Source organism: Scophthalmus maximus, chromosome 10 (genome assembly GCF_022379125.1).
Source record: "Scophthalmus maximus strain ysfricsl-2021 chromosome 10, ASM2237912v1, whole genome shotgun sequence".
NCBI classification, from domain to species: domain Eukaryota; kingdom Metazoa; phylum Chordata; class Actinopteri; order Pleuronectiformes; family Scophthalmidae; genus Scophthalmus; species Scophthalmus maximus.
The window spans coordinates 1,652,627-1,672,500 of record NC_061524.1 but is presented as its reverse complement, the minus strand read 5'-3'; the positions used below and the strand labels follow the sequence as shown (position 1 = coordinate 1,672,500).

The window sequence follows — 19,874 nt, the reverse complement described above, 5'->3', positions numbered from 1 at the left end:
GATTCATGTCCGCCGCCGTTCGAAGTGAATTTAGATGTTTGCTCTTTCGTCGGTGACGTTCGGTCGCAGGACGATAAGAAATGTTCCGTCGGAATCTGGTGTGTTTTTCATCTCTGGGGGGAAAAAAACTCAAAACAAAAGCGTGTAAGGTTCAAGGGAATAAAAGAAAGGAATGAAAACAGAAAGCAGATATTAGAAGATCAGATGATTGCAGGGAGTATGTGCAGCTGATGTACAGTTTATCACGTCACATCACTTTGAGTTTCCTTTTCATTTTTCCAAATGAGTTTGTTTTTTTAAGAACTCTCTCCTCCGGGCAGAAACATGATCACCTCATCTCCACGTGAATCGTGTGAATCAATACGTTTATGTCCGCTCCTCTTTTCACTAATGCACTTGTGATTTTCATAACCTCGCACGCTGATGCGTTCGAGAAAAACACTTTGACAAGCGGGAGAGTTTGGCCTCGCCGAGCGCTGTCGTCGCAGAGTCGACCAGTCTGACGTGCGTCTGGTCGCAGACGCCGAGCCTGAAACCTGAACCGCCGAGCGCTTCAAAACACAGAGACACTTCTGGAAAATCAGTATAAACACTGTTGAACGTTGTTGAACGTTGTTGAACGTTGTTGAACGTTGTTGAACGTGACACGACGAGCAGGAACCCGGCTGTTCTCCGTCTGTCTGGACCTCGGAGGTCGTGGGAACGAGTCGAGAGCACATTTTGAAAACCTTCTCTTTACACTGTAAGTAACCCCCTCCTCTGACCCCCTCTGACCCCTCCCCTCCTCTGACCCCTCCTCTGACCCCCTCCTCTGACCCCCTTCTGACCCCTCCTCTGACCCCTCCTCTGACCCCCTCTGACCCCTCCTCTGACCCCCTCTGACCCCTCCTCTGACCCCCTCTGACCCCTCCTCTGACCCCTCCTCTGACCCCTCCTCTGACCCCTCCCCTCCTCTGACCCCTCCTCTGACCCCCTCGTCGTCGTCGTCGCCGTCGTCATCGTCATCGTCATCGTCGTTGTCGTCGTCATCGTCGTCGTCGCCGTCGTCGTTACAGGGTTCTTATCTCGAACACGAGCAGAAAACACGAGCAGACGATAGTGACGATCGACGCGTTTGGTTTTGTTGCGTTTCAGTGTGAAACAGATGAAACTGATGTTTTCAGTGTGAAGCTTCATCACTGAGTTTTATATCAAGTTCATACATAAAGTTTATTCATATCACATTTATGAAAACCAGAGATTATTAAGTTCTTTACTAGAACAAAATAAACTCGACTTTCATAGAGCTGCAAATACACACGACACAACCTGTAAATACACAAACTGTAAATACACACGACACAAACTGTAAATACACAAACTGTAAATACACACGACACAACCTGTAAATACACAAACTGTAAATACACACGACACAAACTGTAAATACACAAACTGTAAATACACACGACACAAACTGTAAATACACAAACTGTAAATACACACGACAGAAACTGTAAATACACAAACAGTAAATACACACGACACAAACTGTAAATACACACGACACAACCTGTAAATACACAAACTGTAAATACACACGACACAAACTGTAAATACACAAACTGTAAATACACACGACACAAACTGTAAATACACAAACTGTAAATACACACGACACAAACTGTAAATACACAAACTGTAAATACACACGACACAACCTGTAAATACACAAACTGTAAATACACACGACACAAACTGTAAATACACAAACTGTAAATACACACGACACAAACTGTAAATACACAAACTGTAAATACACACGACACAAACTGTAAATACACAAACTGTAAATACACACGACACAACCTGTAAATACAAAAAACCTGTAAATACTAATACTTAGTGTCCTTGTTTGTGTGTATTTGCAGTGTACTTGTCATCAAATTGTCATCTTTTCCTCAATTTGCTCGTGTTTTGTCTGTTTTTTCTTTAGTTGCTGTGCATTGAGCTCTCAGGGCCAAACACACACACACACACACCCACACACACACACAGACACACAAAAGCAAATCACAATGGAAACAAGACAAAGGAGAGTCAGTGAAGGCGTCACGGTGAGCAGTGACAATCAATACTTTGAGCTGTGGGACTGTGTCACGTTCACTGTCCGTGGGACAAACCAAACATTTGAGCCTGTTGCATCAAATCTTTTGTAAAAACGCAAGTTATTGATCTGTGTCAGGGTCAAACTCTGACCTGAATCAGGTCCTGTCAGGACTGTTACATAAGAGACCATGAACACACACACACACACACACACACACTGTAAACGTCGATGGTTGTCATGTGATGCAGCGGTTCAGTCGGCCGTGGCGTGGGAAGGTTTCAAGGCTGACTGATGAAAAGAGGACGACAAGCGCGAATATGAACACACACACACACACACACACACACACACACACACACACACACACACACACACACACACACACAGAGAGTCACATCGAGCCACTGAATCTGATCTAAATACACAAACACTCCATCGCTCTGTAATTGAAAGCACATTTATTTTATTCCCGTCGTCTCACAGTCGCAGCTCGATACTTTTTATTACTGATTGGTTTCGATCCATTAATCCACTGGAAGAACAGTCGCTCTCCGCCCGCAGCATTCTGTCTAATTGTTCATGTTGGGTTTTTAAAAAAAAACAGTTTGACAAATATGCACAGCGAGGATAAAAAGAGAAAAGCATTTGATTGATATTTGGTCGTGTTTCAGGTTGGCTCTAACTGATGTGATTGATATTTCATATCTGATATTTTTTAACTCCCTGACATCGGCGTCGGTGGTCGTGAGCAGAAATATAATATTCAACACATCGGACCATTTTTTTTATGATTTTCATGATTTTTTATTTTTTCCAAAAACACGTTTCGTGCAGGTTTTTTTAAAATCCAGATTCCCAGCAAATGATCCGAGTCAGATGCGAATGAAGTTTCCGTCCTGTCTGGTGAATCTCTCCTGACGGTTTAATGCCACATCGAGCTTGTGATTCTAATATTCTCCACAGATTTTCTTCACAGTTTGACTTCGTCTGATCCTGTTATATATCGACTGCATCGGGGTGTGTGTGTGTGTGTGTGTGTGTGTGTGTGTGTGTGTGTTTGTTCGTGTGTGTGTGTGTGTGTGTGTGTGTGTGTGTGTGTTTGTGTGTGTGTTTGTTCGTGTGTGTGTGTGTGTGTGTGTGTGTTTGTGTGTGTGTTTGTTCGTGTGTGTGTGTGTGTGTGCGTGTGTGTGTGTGTGCGTGTGTGCGTGTGTGTGTGTGTTCAGGTGAAAACAAACCGCCCCACTTTGTCTATTTGTTGATGCCTGTTTGTTTCTCGATCATGCAGGTGTGTAAATGTTAGGTGGCAGTTTGCCTCTGTATGTGTGTGTGTGTGTGTGTGTGTGTGTGTGTGTGTGTGTGTGTGTGTGTTAGGAATCCTGCGACCTTTACTGTTCATCAATGGTGCATCGCCATAGAGACAAACAGCTTGTTGTCAAATCCCTGTGTATTATAAACGGTTTGATCTGATGAAGAAAAAGAGCTTCTGTTTTAATGATTTCATACTTGTTGATATGTATATTTAAATATATATATACTTAACATCTGTGTGTAAAAGCAGGTTGTGCTCGACACTTGTTCTTTCAGGACTCATTTGGACGGACATTAAAACGGAGGAGGATAAAAAACGCAAATCACCAGACATCTCGGAAAACTGAAACGACAGAAAAATCTAAACATAAACTCTCGTAACGGAGGAAAAAAATCTCTCCTCAAACTGTCGAGCGTATCGATGTGACAGTTTGTCAGCAGCTCCGAGGCCTGGAGCGCTGTTTTGGAAAGTTTCCGAACCAGGGCAGATTACCAACACACACACACACACACACACACGCACGCACACACACACACACACACACACACACACACGCACACACACACACACACACACACACACACACACGCACACACACACACGCACACGGTTCCATCAGCAGGTTCTCACACGTGGTCGAGCGACAGCGAACCTAAACTCTCGCTCATTGATCGTGTTCCTCTGACATCACAGCAGTGGGGATGTTGACCCTCGTCTCCGCAGGACATGTGAGCGACGCCACGTTCACGTCAGCACGGTTCAGCGATGCGTGTCGTTTGTGACTGACGTCTTTTATTCTTTAAAGGCCTCGTGAAATGGAAAACAAACAAACACCGAGCCAGTATTTTTACTTCTAAATCTCCGGTGTTACAATAACTTACGATACAATAATCGGTTACATATCAGAGGTACTAGCAAATAGTCCTTAAAGGCCCAGTGTGTAATTTTTGTAATTTTCTGGCGGCATCTGCTGGTAAAGTTTGAAGACCGCAACCAACCGAGCGACAGACAGGGGACACTTTATGGTGGCGCACCGCTGATTCTATTTCCTGTTTCCGGCCGCGTCTGAAAATTCAACCGTATTCAACACGACTTCATGGAACTATATTTAACTCTTATATCAACATAGTTATGGACAATACGTTCAATTTCTGTGAGTACGTTCTTCTAAATTTGACACACTGTAGCTTTAAAAACTCCAGACTCCCACTACCTTACTATGTTTGGAAGAAGAAGACATTAGTGCTACACCTCGTCCACAATCAAACTGATATTTTCCCCCTACGTTTTTTAAAAACTAAATTCTGTCCACGCGACTTTCTTATACAAAAAAGCGATGACAAACTCTCACCAGTAGGTGGCGATAAAGTCGACATCGAATGCGTAGCAGGAAGTTCATTCGTCCCACATCAGTGATATACCAGGGGAAGCAGACGCCTTCGAATGCTGGTGACGCGGCGCAGTGATGCTGCATGTAGTTGCAAACTAGCGGTGCTAACCTAACGTGGAGATAACGGTGTATAACCGTCGTGGTGTGACGCTTCACACGTACGCACACGATCCTCGAACCCCGGGGACCCGCTCTGTGGCCACGAGCCTCGAGTTTGACCGGCGCTGCTTCACTCTGTGTTTTCCTCATTTGACTGTAATGAGGAAAACACGCTTACTGTACAGAGCGGTTGGGAAATGGGAGCCGCAGAAACTCTAATTATACCCGCGGTGATTCAGGCACGACTGTAATTACAGTGTGACAGTAATCTGGGTCAGGTACGCGGCGTAATTGTGTTACATAATTCAAATAGTAATGGATTCCTGCCAGCGGTATCCGGGCCCAGGGAAGATCTGAAGAATGATTCACCGACGGGTAAAATATGACGACTCCGAAGCATTTGCGCTAAATGTTCTAATTTGATCACGTTACATATTTGTGGTTGTCGAGGGACGCAGACAGGAAGCCGTCGTTACGACCTCCGAGATATTTGTTTGTGTCCGAAAGCAAACCTCCGAATATCTGCTCTGTTTTGAGTTAATGAGACGGAAAAGTCGTTAACTCATAAAAACAGGAACATGAGGAACAAGCTGTTTGCTCGGATTTTTGTTTTTATGCCCCCACAATTCTGTGATAATAAACTCGTCAACGAAAATCCGCGGGAGGATGCGGACCTGAAGCGATGAGCAGGAGGAGAGAAGAGAGGAAAGTGTTCTCAAGCTGATACTCTGATGAAGTTGGTGTCGCGCTCTTTAATTCATGACACGCGACGAATGTTGGACGGAGAAGTAACGAGTGTAATGAGGACAGACGCCCTCCGAGGTAAAGTCAGAGAGATCGTCCACGTCTCCCACTTCTCATGAGTGTGTGATGAGCTCATGCACAGAGGAACGTTTCGACGCTTCAAAACTGACCGAAGGGACCGACTATCGAAACACTCCGGGGACTAAATGTTTCTCCGAACTGAGACGTTTGTCGTCGAGCGAACCGGAGACTGTCCCGCTCTCGCCGTCCGGATCGATCGGGGCGGTACAGTTAGGGACAGAAAGACAGAATAAGGAAAGAAATACACGGCGCTTCAGACGGAGGATAAAGGTCGTCCGGTACCAAAGGTCAGATTTCAATCTGACGACGTTCAGCCACAATCTGAAAAATCTGAAATACAACACAGTTGGATTGGAGCCACGAAACGACCAGCGATCCGTCAGACTCTCACAGGAGTCGGAGGCCTCGGGGAAACACACGGTCCGTGATGGACACATCGACCTTCTCCTTCCTCGCGTCTGGATCCCCATGTTTGACGGAAGGATGACGGAGAGCGGATCCAATCGGAAGCTGGAAGAAAGAAGGACGGTGGAACATGGATGTCTGTCGCTCTGGGGTCACGCGGTCGTTCAGACCTGTCGGAGCTCGACCGTCACGCCGCAGTGACAGGCGACGTGCGTCCATCATCATCATCATCATCATCACGTCTTCAGCGTGTCCTTCAACAGTCGCCTGTCACCTGACAGGAAACATCAGCAGCGTCGCTCCTGTCGACACGAACGTTCAGTCCTCGGCATCTGTCCAGGCGTTGTTGTCCCTCGTTGGCGCCGGTGCGTTCAGGAGCACTCGTCATAATGTGTCCTCATACTTGAGAACTAACTTCTTTCACACGGAGGAACCGAGGCGCAGGAGAAAAGCAGAGGAACGAGGGGGAGCGGCGGCGAAGTCTGTCGGACGTGAGGATGAGGGCTGAGAGAAGGCGACGGACTGCTTCTAATGATCAGACCGATCTCCCTCGAGTCGGACGCAGCAGCGCTGGGCGAAGCGTAAGGATCAGTGAGCTGGATCCTTCGTGACAGGCCGCGCCGCCCGAGTTAATGTGCTGAGAGGTTTCTGACCTTGCGGCGAAAAAACAACAAACTAAACACAAACAACTCGCCGCTGATGTGATGGAAAACAATTCTGATAATGAAGTTTTCCCTCAAAAACACACACACAGAGGCATGTTTCCCATGTCACCACATCCTCCCACATCTCTGTGACCTACTTTCGATTTCTCAGTTGGATTCGTCTGTTGGACGCTACGTCTCATCCCAACTGCAGTTCCCCTGATGGCCACTAGACGGACCACGAGGAAAACTATGACTTAAAGCCCCAGGGTGTAATCTTTGTAATTTCCTGGCGCCATCTGGTGGTAAAGTTGCAAACGGCAACCTACCGAGCGACCGACAGGGGACACTTTATGGCGGCGCACCGCTCGATTCCATCTGCGGTTTCCGGCAGCGTCTGAAAATTCAACGTGAACGCGACGTGTTCTGGAACCATTTAGTTCAACAACCGTATTCAACACGACGTGGAAACATGGAGACTCACACGGAGGTCGGTCGACCTCATGGAACTATATTTAACTCTTATATGAACACAGAGTTATGGACAATGTGTTACATTTCTGTGAGTACGTTTTTTACACTTTAACTCAGACCCTGATGTTTTCTAACCTAACCAGGTAGTTCTCTGTGCCTAAACCCAACTGAGCAACTTCCACGAGCTAAACTGCAGGTTGGTTATTGCAGCGAGGTGGATGTCAGGTGGATGTGGCCTCCATCACGGTCGTTGACGGCGGCGGCGGCGTCGTCTGCTGTCACAACATGTCGACTCCATCACTGTCAACGTGTCCTTCACCAGCTCCCTCTGTTTTTGTTTTTTTGACTGTTGTTCCGAGGCTCCGAGCACAAGACTCGTAACTCACGCTGAATCCGAATCACACTGGATGTGACTCGTGTGTGTGTGTGCAACATTTGATCCGGTTTCACGGGTCACCGCAGGCGCCGCCACGCATCAGCATCACGCGAGCGCCCGCGCCGGATACCGCCTTGTGATTGGCCGGACGCCGCGTGTTAAACTGCCTGACGCAGCGCGGTTTGTCTTTGAGTTTAATCACGCCTGTCGTGAACATTTATCGTACCATTTACAGTAAACCAAAGTGTGTAACCGCGGCAACGCGCCGCAGCAGCAGCGAGCCGAGGAACACTGGACATGACTCCAGTTTTCATTCATGACGCACGGCACTTTCCAAAGTGCCTCAAATTACTAAACAGATTAAAATCATTCCATTAAAAATAATGACAGAATGAAAATGAAAATACAAACTAGTAAGTAAAACAGCAGATATTAATATGAGGCTGGGATTTAAACGTACAATCCTGAACTCAGGTCGAACACCGACTGTGACCAGTGACGGATGTGATCGTGTGCAGAAAGAAGGAAACTTGAATATATTCTTCTGCAATTTAGTTACAGTGTATTGTTGTACAGTAAGTTGTTCTGTATGCAGTATTAAATACATGGACTATATGAGCACGACGCTTCTGCCTGCTCCGTCTCGAATGTTTCCTTGTTTTGTTCTTTTACAATCTGAGTGATTTGTGTTTTTATCAGATTTTTGTTGACGGTTCGAGGTGAATAAAAATCAAATCATCAGGTGGATGTGATGTGCAGTGTGTAAAGAAAAATTATAAAACACCAAGTGTGTGTTGATGTAGACGTGACGGAGGGACGGGCGGAGCGAGACGGGACGGCACCGGTTCACCAGGGTCCATTCAATTTTTATTTTTTTTTAACCTTTTATTAAAACTCCTCCGCGTGACCTCTCTGTCTGTGATTAGCCGAGTCTGATATCTCTCCTCCGAGTAATTTATGCCGTTACCGTGGCAACGGGGAGACGGGATGATGGGATGCGAGACGTGACATGAGGTTAATTAGAGACAGGGATGCGCAGGACTTTAAACAAAAGGGAGTTAAGGCCGGTGGTGGGTGATTAGCCGATTACGTGGATGTGACAGTTTCCCACTGGGTGGAATAATGGTGCCGTTGACGTGAAGGACATTTTAATCTCTCGTGTCTCTTCATCAGATGCCTTCAGACAGCGATCGCTCTCCCACGGCAGCAGGTTCAAGCTTTAAAACCCCCCAAACTGGAACAGAGAGTTTTCTTCCTCTGAATATTCAATGCCTGAGTGTGATCTTTAAATCTGCAGTCGCTTCGATCAGGGTTGCCAGTTTGGGCAGTTTTAACCCAGCGGGGTTAAAGATCCATAGACACTGATATCCGGACGGTTTCCATCAATACAATAAATTCATCTGCATTCCAGATGTTTTTAACTGGAATCCCAAAATCTTTTTTCACACGTGATTCTGTGTTTTTGTCCTCCAGGTTGCCATGGTGCCCAGGGCGCCGTACCCCTTCCCCACAGTGGACGTGCCCGACCACGCCCACTACATCATCGGCTCCGTCATCCTCGTCATCGGCATCACCGGCATGGTCGGCAACTTCCTGGTCATTTACGCCTTCAGCAGGTGCGACGTCCTTCCGCCGACACCTGCGGCTCGTCGCTGCTTTAATACAAAAGAAATTGCGAATCGATGACGCAGCCAGAGGAAGTTTGATATTAACTTAAAGGTTTTTCACGGGATGGAATTTTTCTCCCTGCAGATTATGTTTTGGTCAATTTTCCAGCTACAATTGCAGGAACAGTCAACGGCTGGATTTCCTCCCATGTTCCTTTTCAATTTCTGCTCCTCGCTGTTTTTACGCTACAGTCAACTCGATATCTTTGGGTTATGGACTCAAGCTCTTTGTCGATGATCGGCCAATTGAAAATGCATAATGATCCTTGGCTGCAGCCTTATTATACGTCTGTCGGTGTTTTCGTCCACAAAGATCCGTTCCCACCGTCCATCTAACAGGCGATGACACTAAAGCCATAGTTATTTAGTGATTTTTCTCTCTGTAATGTTTTTTAAACACGTGCAGCTCAGGTCAACAGTTTGTCTGCACGAGCTGAAACTACCAAGTCTTTTCTTTCTTTCTCAGTGCTGAAATCAAATGAAACTCGCCTTTTCCCTCCGCTCGGTGTTTAAGGCGGGAAACAATTGACCCGGAGCTGAGTCGTCTGGTGCGACGTGACGGACCGTCGGGCGTCCCGTGAAGCCGCGGCCCGACGTCCAATCAGAGCGGCCGGTGACGAGCTGCGATGAGCAGAGGATCGGGCCCCGAGTCCGCCGTCCGTCCTCTTATCGACCACTCGCTCTGTCTTTTATCTTCCATCACAAACACAGAGAAACGTCTTTATCGGAATCACGGGGGGGGGGAGTGGCCACTCCCCCCCCCAAGTCTCTTAGAAGAAGCTTCGGCACTTGAGGCGACTTCGACCCACTCATCGATCGGAGCTTTTACTGGCCGGGTATTGATCGCACATCAGAATCAGGCCATGATGGACGTTCCATTGATCAACGGGTTCATTTTGGAACCGAAGCGGCACTAATTGATTTTTCCATGTCGGGCTCCTCTTGGTCAGACGGACGTCACGTCTCTGTCCCCATGTCGTCCCCGATGGTGGAGCTAGGAACCACGTTATCACCGGGGCCAAGCAGAGACTGCGTTCACTTGTGGTGCGTTACTCGCGCGAATTTGTCAGCGGGATTATTTGTGTTTACTCGCGTTGATCACGCTCAGTGACGTCGGCAGCATCTCAACGCTAATTGGCTTTCGCGACATATTTCAAGTGAGTGCAGCGAACGTGGCTAATTTAGTGTCCTTGCCTTATTCGTGGGATTTGCTTCTACTCGCATCTTTGCATTGACTTTGTATGTAAACTTTTTTTGAGGGAAAAAAAAAACATTTTTTCTTTAGACAAGGGTGAAGACTCAAACTTTTTGGAAATATGCTGCCCCCTATTGGTTCGGAGTATGAATTTGACAGTTGTACAATTCGTACAAGTTGCTCCTTTAAAGGAAAAACACAACTGCATGTATTTACACTTTACGCGCGCGTGTGTGTGTGTGCGTGTGTGTGTGTGTGCGTGTGTGTGTGCATGTGTGGGTGTGTGTGTGTGTGTGTGTGTGTTGCAGGAGTCGCAGCCTGCGGACGCCGGCCAACATGTTCATCATCAACCTGGCGATCACTGACCTGCTGATGTGCGTCACCCAGACGCCGATCTTCTTCACCACCAGCATGCACAAGAGGTGGATCTTTGGAGAGAAAGGTACCGCGACGCCACAATCTTGGATAATTGCTTTTTTTTAAAACGGATTGTTGAGTCAAATCACCTGAAAATTTTAGGTATTCGCTGGGAACTGAATGCTATTAAACTTGAACTTGTGTGTTCATTGGAAAATGGGGAAATTCTCCGGACATGAAACTCTGTGAGATTCAAATTCAGCTTTTAACGGATCAATTTAAATTCAAACAACCTTCAGTTTAAATTAAGCAAAAACAAAAGGAATGCAGATATTTGACCGAGTCGACGCAGAACCAATCAGTCACGACGACATTGATTCACTATTGAATTTTTTAGTTATCAGAGAATCAGGTTCTTCTCTTCATTGACGTCGTATTAAACACAGAGACGAAGTCGTACATGACTGAACCATAACATATGAGTCCGGGAACATTCACCGTCCATATGAAACGTTCCACCTGTAGATCATATCTCGGCCGTCGGTCCCCTACATATGTCTGATTTCGTGAATTATTCCCGGGGAAATGTCCACACACACAAAAAAAGGGCCTATTTCACAAAGTTGAAGAAAGTGATAAAATAATAAACCTCTTTGTCAAAATGTTCCGTCCTTCCACCGAGTTTTGTAGAAAACATAAGTGACAATTGATTGACTTTCTTAAATTGCGTCTCTACGGAGCGAAGTCAAGATCCTTGATCCTCCGACTTCTGTCTTTTCACTTTTCACTTTCAGATAAAAAGCGGCGAGGTGTTTTTGCAGGAGAGTAAATCCTCCGCTCGCTCCGAGGTCATTTTAATATGACGGCAGCTGCGTTTGTAATTCCCCCCCGAGCGGCGGGAGAAGAAAGAGACGGACGAGCAGAGACTCCGCTGCTTGAACTGCTTTTTATTTGTATTCACCGAATTGAAAAGAGAGACGCCGGCGTCTCTTCTCTCTCTCTCCTGGTATTTTCTCTGTTCAAGATAGTTTTGCTTTTATTTTCTCAGAACTGTGGAAGGAAGGTGAGGACGAGGCTGACAGACCTTGACGAACTGTGCTCGTCTCTCCTTTAACTAAAACATTCAAAGCATTGATCCGTTCGTTAGGCCGCAGATTGACTGCGGGGACCTTTTCTATTCTTTTCTTTTCCACTGGTCGTGATGGAGAACTTCTCAAGGACTGGACTCAGAACGCACAACGCAGGCTCAGAGGAGGTTTTGAGGTCGTAACGCGTGACGTTAGGCAGCGGACGAAACGACGCAGTCGCGCTAATGAGGCGCGAAGACGCCGTCTGTGTGTCGCGACCTCACCTGTGACCTTTCCCGCCTCCGCCCCGCAGGCTGCGAGGTGTACGCGTTCTGCGGCGCGCTCTTCGGCATCTGCTCCATGATCACGCTGACGGTGATCGCCATCGACCGGTACTTCGTCATCACGCGGCCTCTGACCTCCATCGGCGTGCTGTCGCGGAAGCGGGCCCTGCTCGCCCTCGGGGCGGCCTGGATCTACTCCCTGGGCTGGAGCCTGCCGCCGTTCTTCGGCTGGAGTGAGGACACACACACAGACACACACACACACACACACACACACACACAACCAGTTTGTTAGTTACAGTTACTAGTTACTTCTGCCTCTCGTCCGTCAGGCGCCTACGTCCCGGAGGGGCTGCTGACGTCCTGCACGTGGGACTACATGACTTTCACGCCGTCCGTGCGAGCGTACACCATGCTGCTCTTCATCTTCGTCTTCTTCCTGCCCCTCTTCATCATCATCTACTGCTACTTCTGCATCTTCCGCGCCATCCGCTCCACCAACCAGTCAGTCCGCGTGCGCTCGCCGGTGTTGTCAGTGTGTGTTGTAATGTTGAAGGTTGAAGATGAAGGCGATAGTGAGCCTCTGATAGATAAATGTAAGTCGGTGTAGTGTCCCGACAGGTAAAGTACAGGTGTGTGTGTGTGTGTGATTTTCAGGGCTGTGGGGAAGTTCACCGGCAGCACTCACAGCCACGGCAGCAGCCGCGACTCGGTGAAGAGTTACCACCGGCTGCAGAACGAGTGGAAGATGGCGAAGATCGCCCTGATCGTCATCCTGCTCTACGTCATCTCGTGGTCGCCGTACTCCTCCGTGGCCCTCACCGCCTTCGCCGGGTAAAAAACGCAGAGAGACAACACCGACAAAATCACCGTTACATTTCAAATCCGAAGCCATTCAAGTTTGTTCCGGCTCCTTGTGTTCTCCCCGCTGCAGGTACGCAGACATGTTGACTCCCTACATGAACTCTGTGCCCGCCGTCATCGCCAAGGCCTCGGCCATCCACAACCCCATCATCTACGCCATCACACACCCCAAGTACAGGTAACAACACGCCGCGAGCGAACCGCCTGCAGGTGTCACATCTCATCATCTGTCACTTCGAATGGCAACAAATAATTATCAGTTCCCAAATTTACAGTTAATTTCATATCTTTGTAATTCCCTTAAAATAGTCGCTGGAATTTTTTCAAGAAAAACCAAACGCCGTTTGGACATGTATTAGATATTATTATTTTCATACTTGAGGATTGATAACCAGAAAAACCTATATTATGAATATGAATTTGAGGTGTCCTGGAACGAACCATTAAATTTGATACTAATTTCATTGATCAGTTGACTCATTCAGCTGCTGCCCTGAACTGATGCTGCTCACTTAGCCTGAATGTTAACTGGGCTGGAGAGAATGACACACACACACACACACACACACACACACACACACACACACACACACACACACACACACACACACACACACACACACACACACACACACACACACACACAGTGGTTTAATGCAGGACACCTGACCTTAATTGTCACGAGATTTAAAAAGCTGCAGGATGAAAAAGAAAAGACCTTATGTAACCGCTTTATACAACGACACCACACTTCCCACCGCTGGAGACGACTCCGGGCGAGTAACGGAATGAAGGTTCTGCGTTTCTGACGGACGGGTCAGCAAACAGCTGCTAAGAAATTAAATAAAAACAGGTCGTGGTAATAAGCCTGCGTCGACCTCTCGACCTCCCGTCCCCGTGGTAGCGTCTGACCCCCCCTCCCTCTCGCTCCCTCCAGGGTGGCACTGGCCAAGTACATCCCGTTCATGGGCGTGCTGCTCTGCGTTCACCCTCGCGACCTCCGCTCGGGCAGCAGCAGCTTCGTGTCGACGCGCCGCTCCACCGTGACGAGCCAGTCGTCCGACATCAGCAGCCAGTTCCGGCGGCAGGGCACCAACAAGTCCCGCCTCTCCTCCGTCTCCGACAGCGAATCGGTACGAGCCGTGAAGAAGCAAGGTTTTTCGGGAGATCCTCAGGTGTGTGTGTGAGACGAGTCGCCTGGTACATCAAAGTGTGTGTCTGTGTGTGTGTGTGTGTGTGTGTTTTCCCGTGCAGGGTATGACGGACACCGAGGCGGACCTGTCCAGTATGGGCTCCAGGCCGGCCAGCCGCCAGGTCTCCTGTGACATCAGCAGAGACACCACGGAGCTCCCCGACTTCAAACCCTCGTCCAGCTTCAAGTCCAATTTGAAGAGCAACGACTCGGGCATCTTCGAAAAGGTAAAAATAAAAACCTGCAGTCAGTTCATTTGGTCGCAGTAGTTAGCGGGACAGCCAGTCAAGAGTATTGACAGGAGCTGGACGAGGACACGTGAAAAATATTCATATGAAGGGTTTAATTTGTCTTAGACATACTCAACAACCCTATTTGACTATTCCTAGAGCCGGTAAAGAAAATGGCAGACGTGCCTTTAAATTAAGAGAACCTGACTGGAATATTCTCCCAGCCAACATTAGAACTGTTAACTCACGACGCATCTTCAAGAACTTACTTTTATCCTTTCTCAAAACCTCATGTTGCTGCCTTTAATGGTATCGTCTTCTTGTGCTTTTCATTTTGTAAAGCATGTACTTGTCAATATATCTGTTATAACCTGAACCTGAGTATTGTTATTTAATTATTATTACTTTTCTTAAAATTATGTCATTATATTATTGTATTATTATTATTATTAATATTGCTACTACTAATCTCTGTACGAGAGTTGTGGGTTCAGGGTAGAGGGGTGTGTGGGGGTCGGTAAATGAGAGACTTAATGTATGTCTGTGAGTTGTACGTGATTTGTCTGTTGTCTGAGATGGTTCATCTCAAGGGGCTATCCTTCAATAAACTTTGATATAAAATCTGATATTGTTGGGGCTGAGAGTTCGTTCCTGGGCCACGGTCAGCCAGCGTGAAAACAGAAGCAGAGGGATTAACCAGCGGGACGCCGCCTCAGACGCTTCACCCTTCATGTAGATTATCAACGGAACGATCATCCGGCGAGGAGGACGAGGATGTGAGGGGTCACCTGAGGAGGATTCTGGGTCGTGTCGTGGGTTCGTTGAACCCGTTGGTGTCCGGTGAAAACACAAGACAAACAGCGGCGTTCGCGTTAATCTGCCGCTCTTTAATCTTCTCCGTGTGTTTTTATTTCTGCTCGCACCAGAAAATCCTCTTTTTAATCGCCGACTGAATTCTGGCAATTTAATTTTTAAAGGCATATTAAAAAATCAGGGTATTTGATGAGTGATGAGATTGACCGATGTTCCTCCGGTTCCCCGAATGCCTCGCTGATGAGGATGAATTTGATTAAAAAGTATAAATGAGGAATACTCCCACCCCCTCTCGGTGTTCCGTGTGACAGGAAGTGTTGAAGAGGACGAGGACCTTCGTCATCACGCGCTCACCTTTGAGTTTTTTGTGTGTTGGTTTTCCAGACGTCCTGTGACAAGGACTTCTCCGTGACGGGAGTCAGTGAACGCAGCAGCGTCCCGAATGTGAGCAATCGGATTCATTCCTTGATTTACCGGCAACTGGGAAGAAAATTTCAATTGAAACGTTTAACGATGATAATAAAATTGCCTTTTTCCCTGTGTGACAGAGCGGAGATCACGCGGACGGACACGTGAAGAGAAGCGCGCTTGGCCGAATCCCGAGCATCGTCGTCACGTCTGAGACCAGCCCCTTTCTGCCCATTGGACGAAATGGTTCACGCACCTCCCGACACAAGACAGTCAACAACAACAACAACAACAACAACACAGGGACAGGGTGCGGATAGACAGACTCCATCAGCCAACCACCTGACCACCTCGCGTCCAGTCAGATATTAGAAACTCGCAGCTTGAAACTCGGACACAAACAAAATCCGTCGGAGGAAGTGACTAGATGACGTAGGACCAGAGAACCTGCTGCACCTCCAGCCCAGTTCGCAACCAGAACACAGATCTTAGACCGAGAACTGAGCGAGGAGTCCAAAACGTTGAGCTTTTACCAATGAAATTAGAATAACGATCCATGAATTATCACCCAAAGACGCAGGTAAACTCCTTGTATGAGCTTGAGCATAGTTCCCTCCTTCTAGATGAGACGTGTCGCCGCTCCCCGAAGCGATGACACTAATGATTCCCTAATGATTGAGTTTTGATCTGGGAAATCTCCAACAGTCGTAAATGGTGATCTGGAAACAACAGGCTTTTTTTTCGTAAGACTATTTTGGAGTTTCGGACGCGAGCTACGAGACAATGCTGCCTTACGAAAAAGTGGGTGTTGTAAACTCGGCTCCGAAAGAACGGTCTGCAACGTGTACACCAGCAAAAAGTTTCACCACAAAGAACTTTCTCCCCAGCGTTTCCAGATCACCATTTCCAAGGTTTCCAGCCTGGCGAACACACGAACACGCCGAGAGAACAGGGACGAATGTGAAACGGGTCGGAGCTCAGAAGACGTCGAACTCAAAGTGTTGTTGCAGAGATTCGATTGTGTCAAAGCATTAGTATATTATATTGCAACGATCTATTTAGTATTAGATTTCCATCTTCCATCCCGGGTGAATTTTGGATCGTCCGTGTCAGACAGCTGGAAGGATCTGATCTCTGTTTCGTTTGGTCCGAGGTTCAGATCTGAAGGTTCCGGCACAAATTTAAAGGTTATTGCCAAAATCCAACGCTGGAGACTCATTTTTCGGCTCGTTGGAGCAAGAAGAAGCAGAGAGACGTCACTGGACACTGAGCACATTCGGATGCTTCCAAGCTTCTTACGAGTTCGAGCTCGAGTTTCATAATTCACATCAAGCTCAGGAGAGTAAACTGCTGATTTAAAGGCCTGCGACTGTGTAGTCGTGTTCCACTTAGTCGAAAGACTCCAGACGTTTATTCCGTGTTAGGCTGCTCTTTAAAATAGAATGTGAATTATTGGTCAGACAAAATAACCGCTACTCTAAAATACTTTTAACAATAATTAAGAAGACTACCTGATATCAAATTGCTCCGTAAAGAAATTTACCTCCTTTTACTTTAAGTTTAACCCAAAGAAAATATATTTCCCTGCCCCTCAATTTGTTCCTAATTGATAAGTATAAAAAAACAACTCTAATGGTTCATTCACACCAAACGCTTCGCGTAACGTGTCCTATGTTGTTCTCTTTAGACGAGTTCCTCTGAGACGGGCGACGGTCCGAGGAACCGCGAGCGGGAGTTTTCTCGTGTTTCAGGAAAAAGAGCAAAGTGTTAATATGAATGGAGCGTGTTGAGATTTTTTTGCAGCGCTTTCTGGTGATTTTTCTACGAACCCTGTGGTTTCCTGTTGGTTTCCTCGCTGACTGTTGCTTTTGACTCATTTCAGCTCCGTGTGTGTTTTCAGCTCAGAACTCAAAGACTCAAAGGTTTTCATCTGCTTCGCTGTGAGTGAACTCGAGGACGAAATATGATCCGTACAACCCAAATTTAAAAACCCGGCGTGTTCGCTCTATAAAGAACCTGGATGGAAGTTTCTTTTATTCTTATGTAGCCATACACTTTCTTTCTTTTTATTAAAGATGCTTTTACAAAGTTCTATGCTAAACAAGTTTCAAACAATTAAAAGGAAGAGGTGCAGTCTTGTTTTTAAAGCAATTCAATTTGCTATCGACAGTTCAGTAGAATAGTCAAATTGGCCGCTGCTTTTGTCAACTACCGTCTGAAATAAGGACCAATTGAAAATCTGCCACCGGAATTAGGTGCCAGAGTGAAGAAGGTGCACAATTAACGAATAAATACAATTTTAACAGGCAGTTGGGACAGGACAGTGTTTTGTTTTTTACAAAAAGTTAAATAATGAACACTATATATTTACTCTAGTACCAGACTCAACACAAATATTCTCAAATCACAGCATGACCACAAGCAATGTTTCAGCTCCACTCATCAGTGAAAACAAAAAACAGATCAAAACCTCAAATCCCTCTGCTTTATTACATCATCAAATGGCAAACACCTCGTTCTTTTTCTTTCATTCTGCCTATAAATCCTTGTTTCAATCCAAAAGGAGAGTATCTACTAGCAACCACCTTGGAAAGACAGTAACTGACGGACCCACATGATATTTTGTGAAATCCTCTTGCCATCTGATATTAGATTTGGATAATACCTGCGTACGATGGCGAGCGACAGGATTTTCCAAAATAGCCGACGGTCTTCTTCTACTGATTGAAATCACCTCAGTGAATGTTGGAAGCCCTGAGGCCTGCAAATGCACTTTTGTTAAGAAACATTGATGTTTTTAAAATGTTTTTCAAAGTTTCCCTGTGTTCGGATGTCGTTTGGTTTGTTTTTATTTCTGCTTGAGTTTCTTATCTCCTTGTTTTTTTTCATTGCATATTTAGAGTGTATATGTTGCTGAAGGGTGACGTGGTGGAATGTGACTGTGATGTTGTGACGGTGTTTGTACGGGGGCTGAAAAGGGGACGTCGCTGTTGATTGTGACGCGGCTCTTGAAAAGCCGAACTAACCCGTTGGTCCGCGTGGACTTGATGTATATTCCCCGAGAGTCTGACTGAATGTTTTCATGATGTAACACAGAGATATGAACTCGTGATGGGAGTTTTCATCAATGCAACCTAGTCAACAAAGCTCAACTTACCTAAAACAAAAGATTAACATTTGCTAAACACCTAAAAAGGCTTAAAGAGCTAACCAATCTGTTCACTTACCTAAACCACGCTACTGTGGCTAGTGGCTAAAGGGAGTTGTTTGCCAACATTACACTGGCATCGTCAGTCAGAAGTGGGCTGTTATATAAAGTGATTTAATATTAGCTAAGAAGAAATCCAAATTAAAGCATTTACCAAACCAGCTGTGTGGGTAAAGACGGGCTAAAGTGGAACTAAGCTACACTGCGACGCAACGTTCCTCACAATGTCTTTGGGGATTAAACTGGTCTGTTAGCTCAAATGTTTTCATTAACTAAATTACACCACCAAGCCAAACCTAATCAAGATCGGGTGCTTTATCTGAAATTGGAAGCTAAAACCAAGTAGCTGCTAAACTGTTGGCTACACTGACTCGGCGTATTTTGGCTGAGCTAAATGTAGCTAGCTGAACCACTTTGATTGAAATTGAGTTGTTGCTGAATGATTGATAGATTACTTCGCCCCAGGTTTTAGTGGGTGAACTAAACCCATTTAAAAAAACACAACTATTATCCATCTTTCACACAACTTTTTAAACTGCTTTGATGGCTTGTACATTCACTCCCCTCCTGTTAGGGACACGAACCTCTACGCCGGTATATTCAAATCTGCTGGAGTTCAATGGCAGAGTACAGAATATTGCACAGCAGCAGTATAATGCAGTAAATCTCAACGTAGTGTTGAACATACAGTAATGAAACTGAGTGTACGCCGGTGTTTGATATAGTAGTAATTGTGTATTAAAAGTGTACGTTCTGAAAAAAGAAAACGATGTTTGACAACGGGATGAGGATTTTATTGTAGATTTGTTACTCCTGTTGATTTCAGTGTTGCTCTTATTTATTTTTCTAAATAAACATCTATTATTCAACGTGCAACGCAGCTTCGTTTGTGTCAAAAGAGTTTTTGTGTGGGAAGAGTCCCAACTTCACTCCTTGCTTCAGCGTTTGACCCGAGACACAAACACCATCGATCTTTGG

General features: G+C 46.2%; 1 protein-coding gene across 1 annotated transcript in view; it reads left to right on the top strand.

Annotated features, from left to right (window-relative positions):
* Positions 1–19,776, top strand: part of LOC118283977 (melanopsin-A-like) — a 25,125-nt gene extending 5,349 nt beyond the window's left edge. Inside the window, exons 2-11 of the mRNA XM_035606493.2 lie at positions 9,085–9,227; positions 10,782–10,915; positions 12,211–12,414; positions 12,514–12,685; positions 12,839–13,015; positions 13,116–13,223; positions 13,983–14,178; positions 14,300–14,464; positions 15,665–15,724; positions 15,829–19,776. Coding sequence (XP_035462386.1) covers positions 9,091–9,227; positions 10,782–10,915; positions 12,211–12,414; positions 12,514–12,685; positions 12,839–13,015; positions 13,116–13,223; positions 13,983–14,178; positions 14,300–14,464; positions 15,665–15,724; positions 15,829–16,008 — 1,533 coding nt within the window. The 5' untranslated portion in view covers positions 9,085–9,090 and the 3' untranslated portion in view covers positions 16,009–19,776. The remainder of the gene's footprint in view (positions 1–9,084; positions 9,228–10,781; positions 10,916–12,210; positions 12,415–12,513; positions 12,686–12,838; positions 13,016–13,115; positions 13,224–13,982; positions 14,179–14,299; positions 14,465–15,664; positions 15,725–15,828) is intronic.
* The last annotated feature ends 98 nt before the right edge of the window (positions 19,777–19,874 follow it).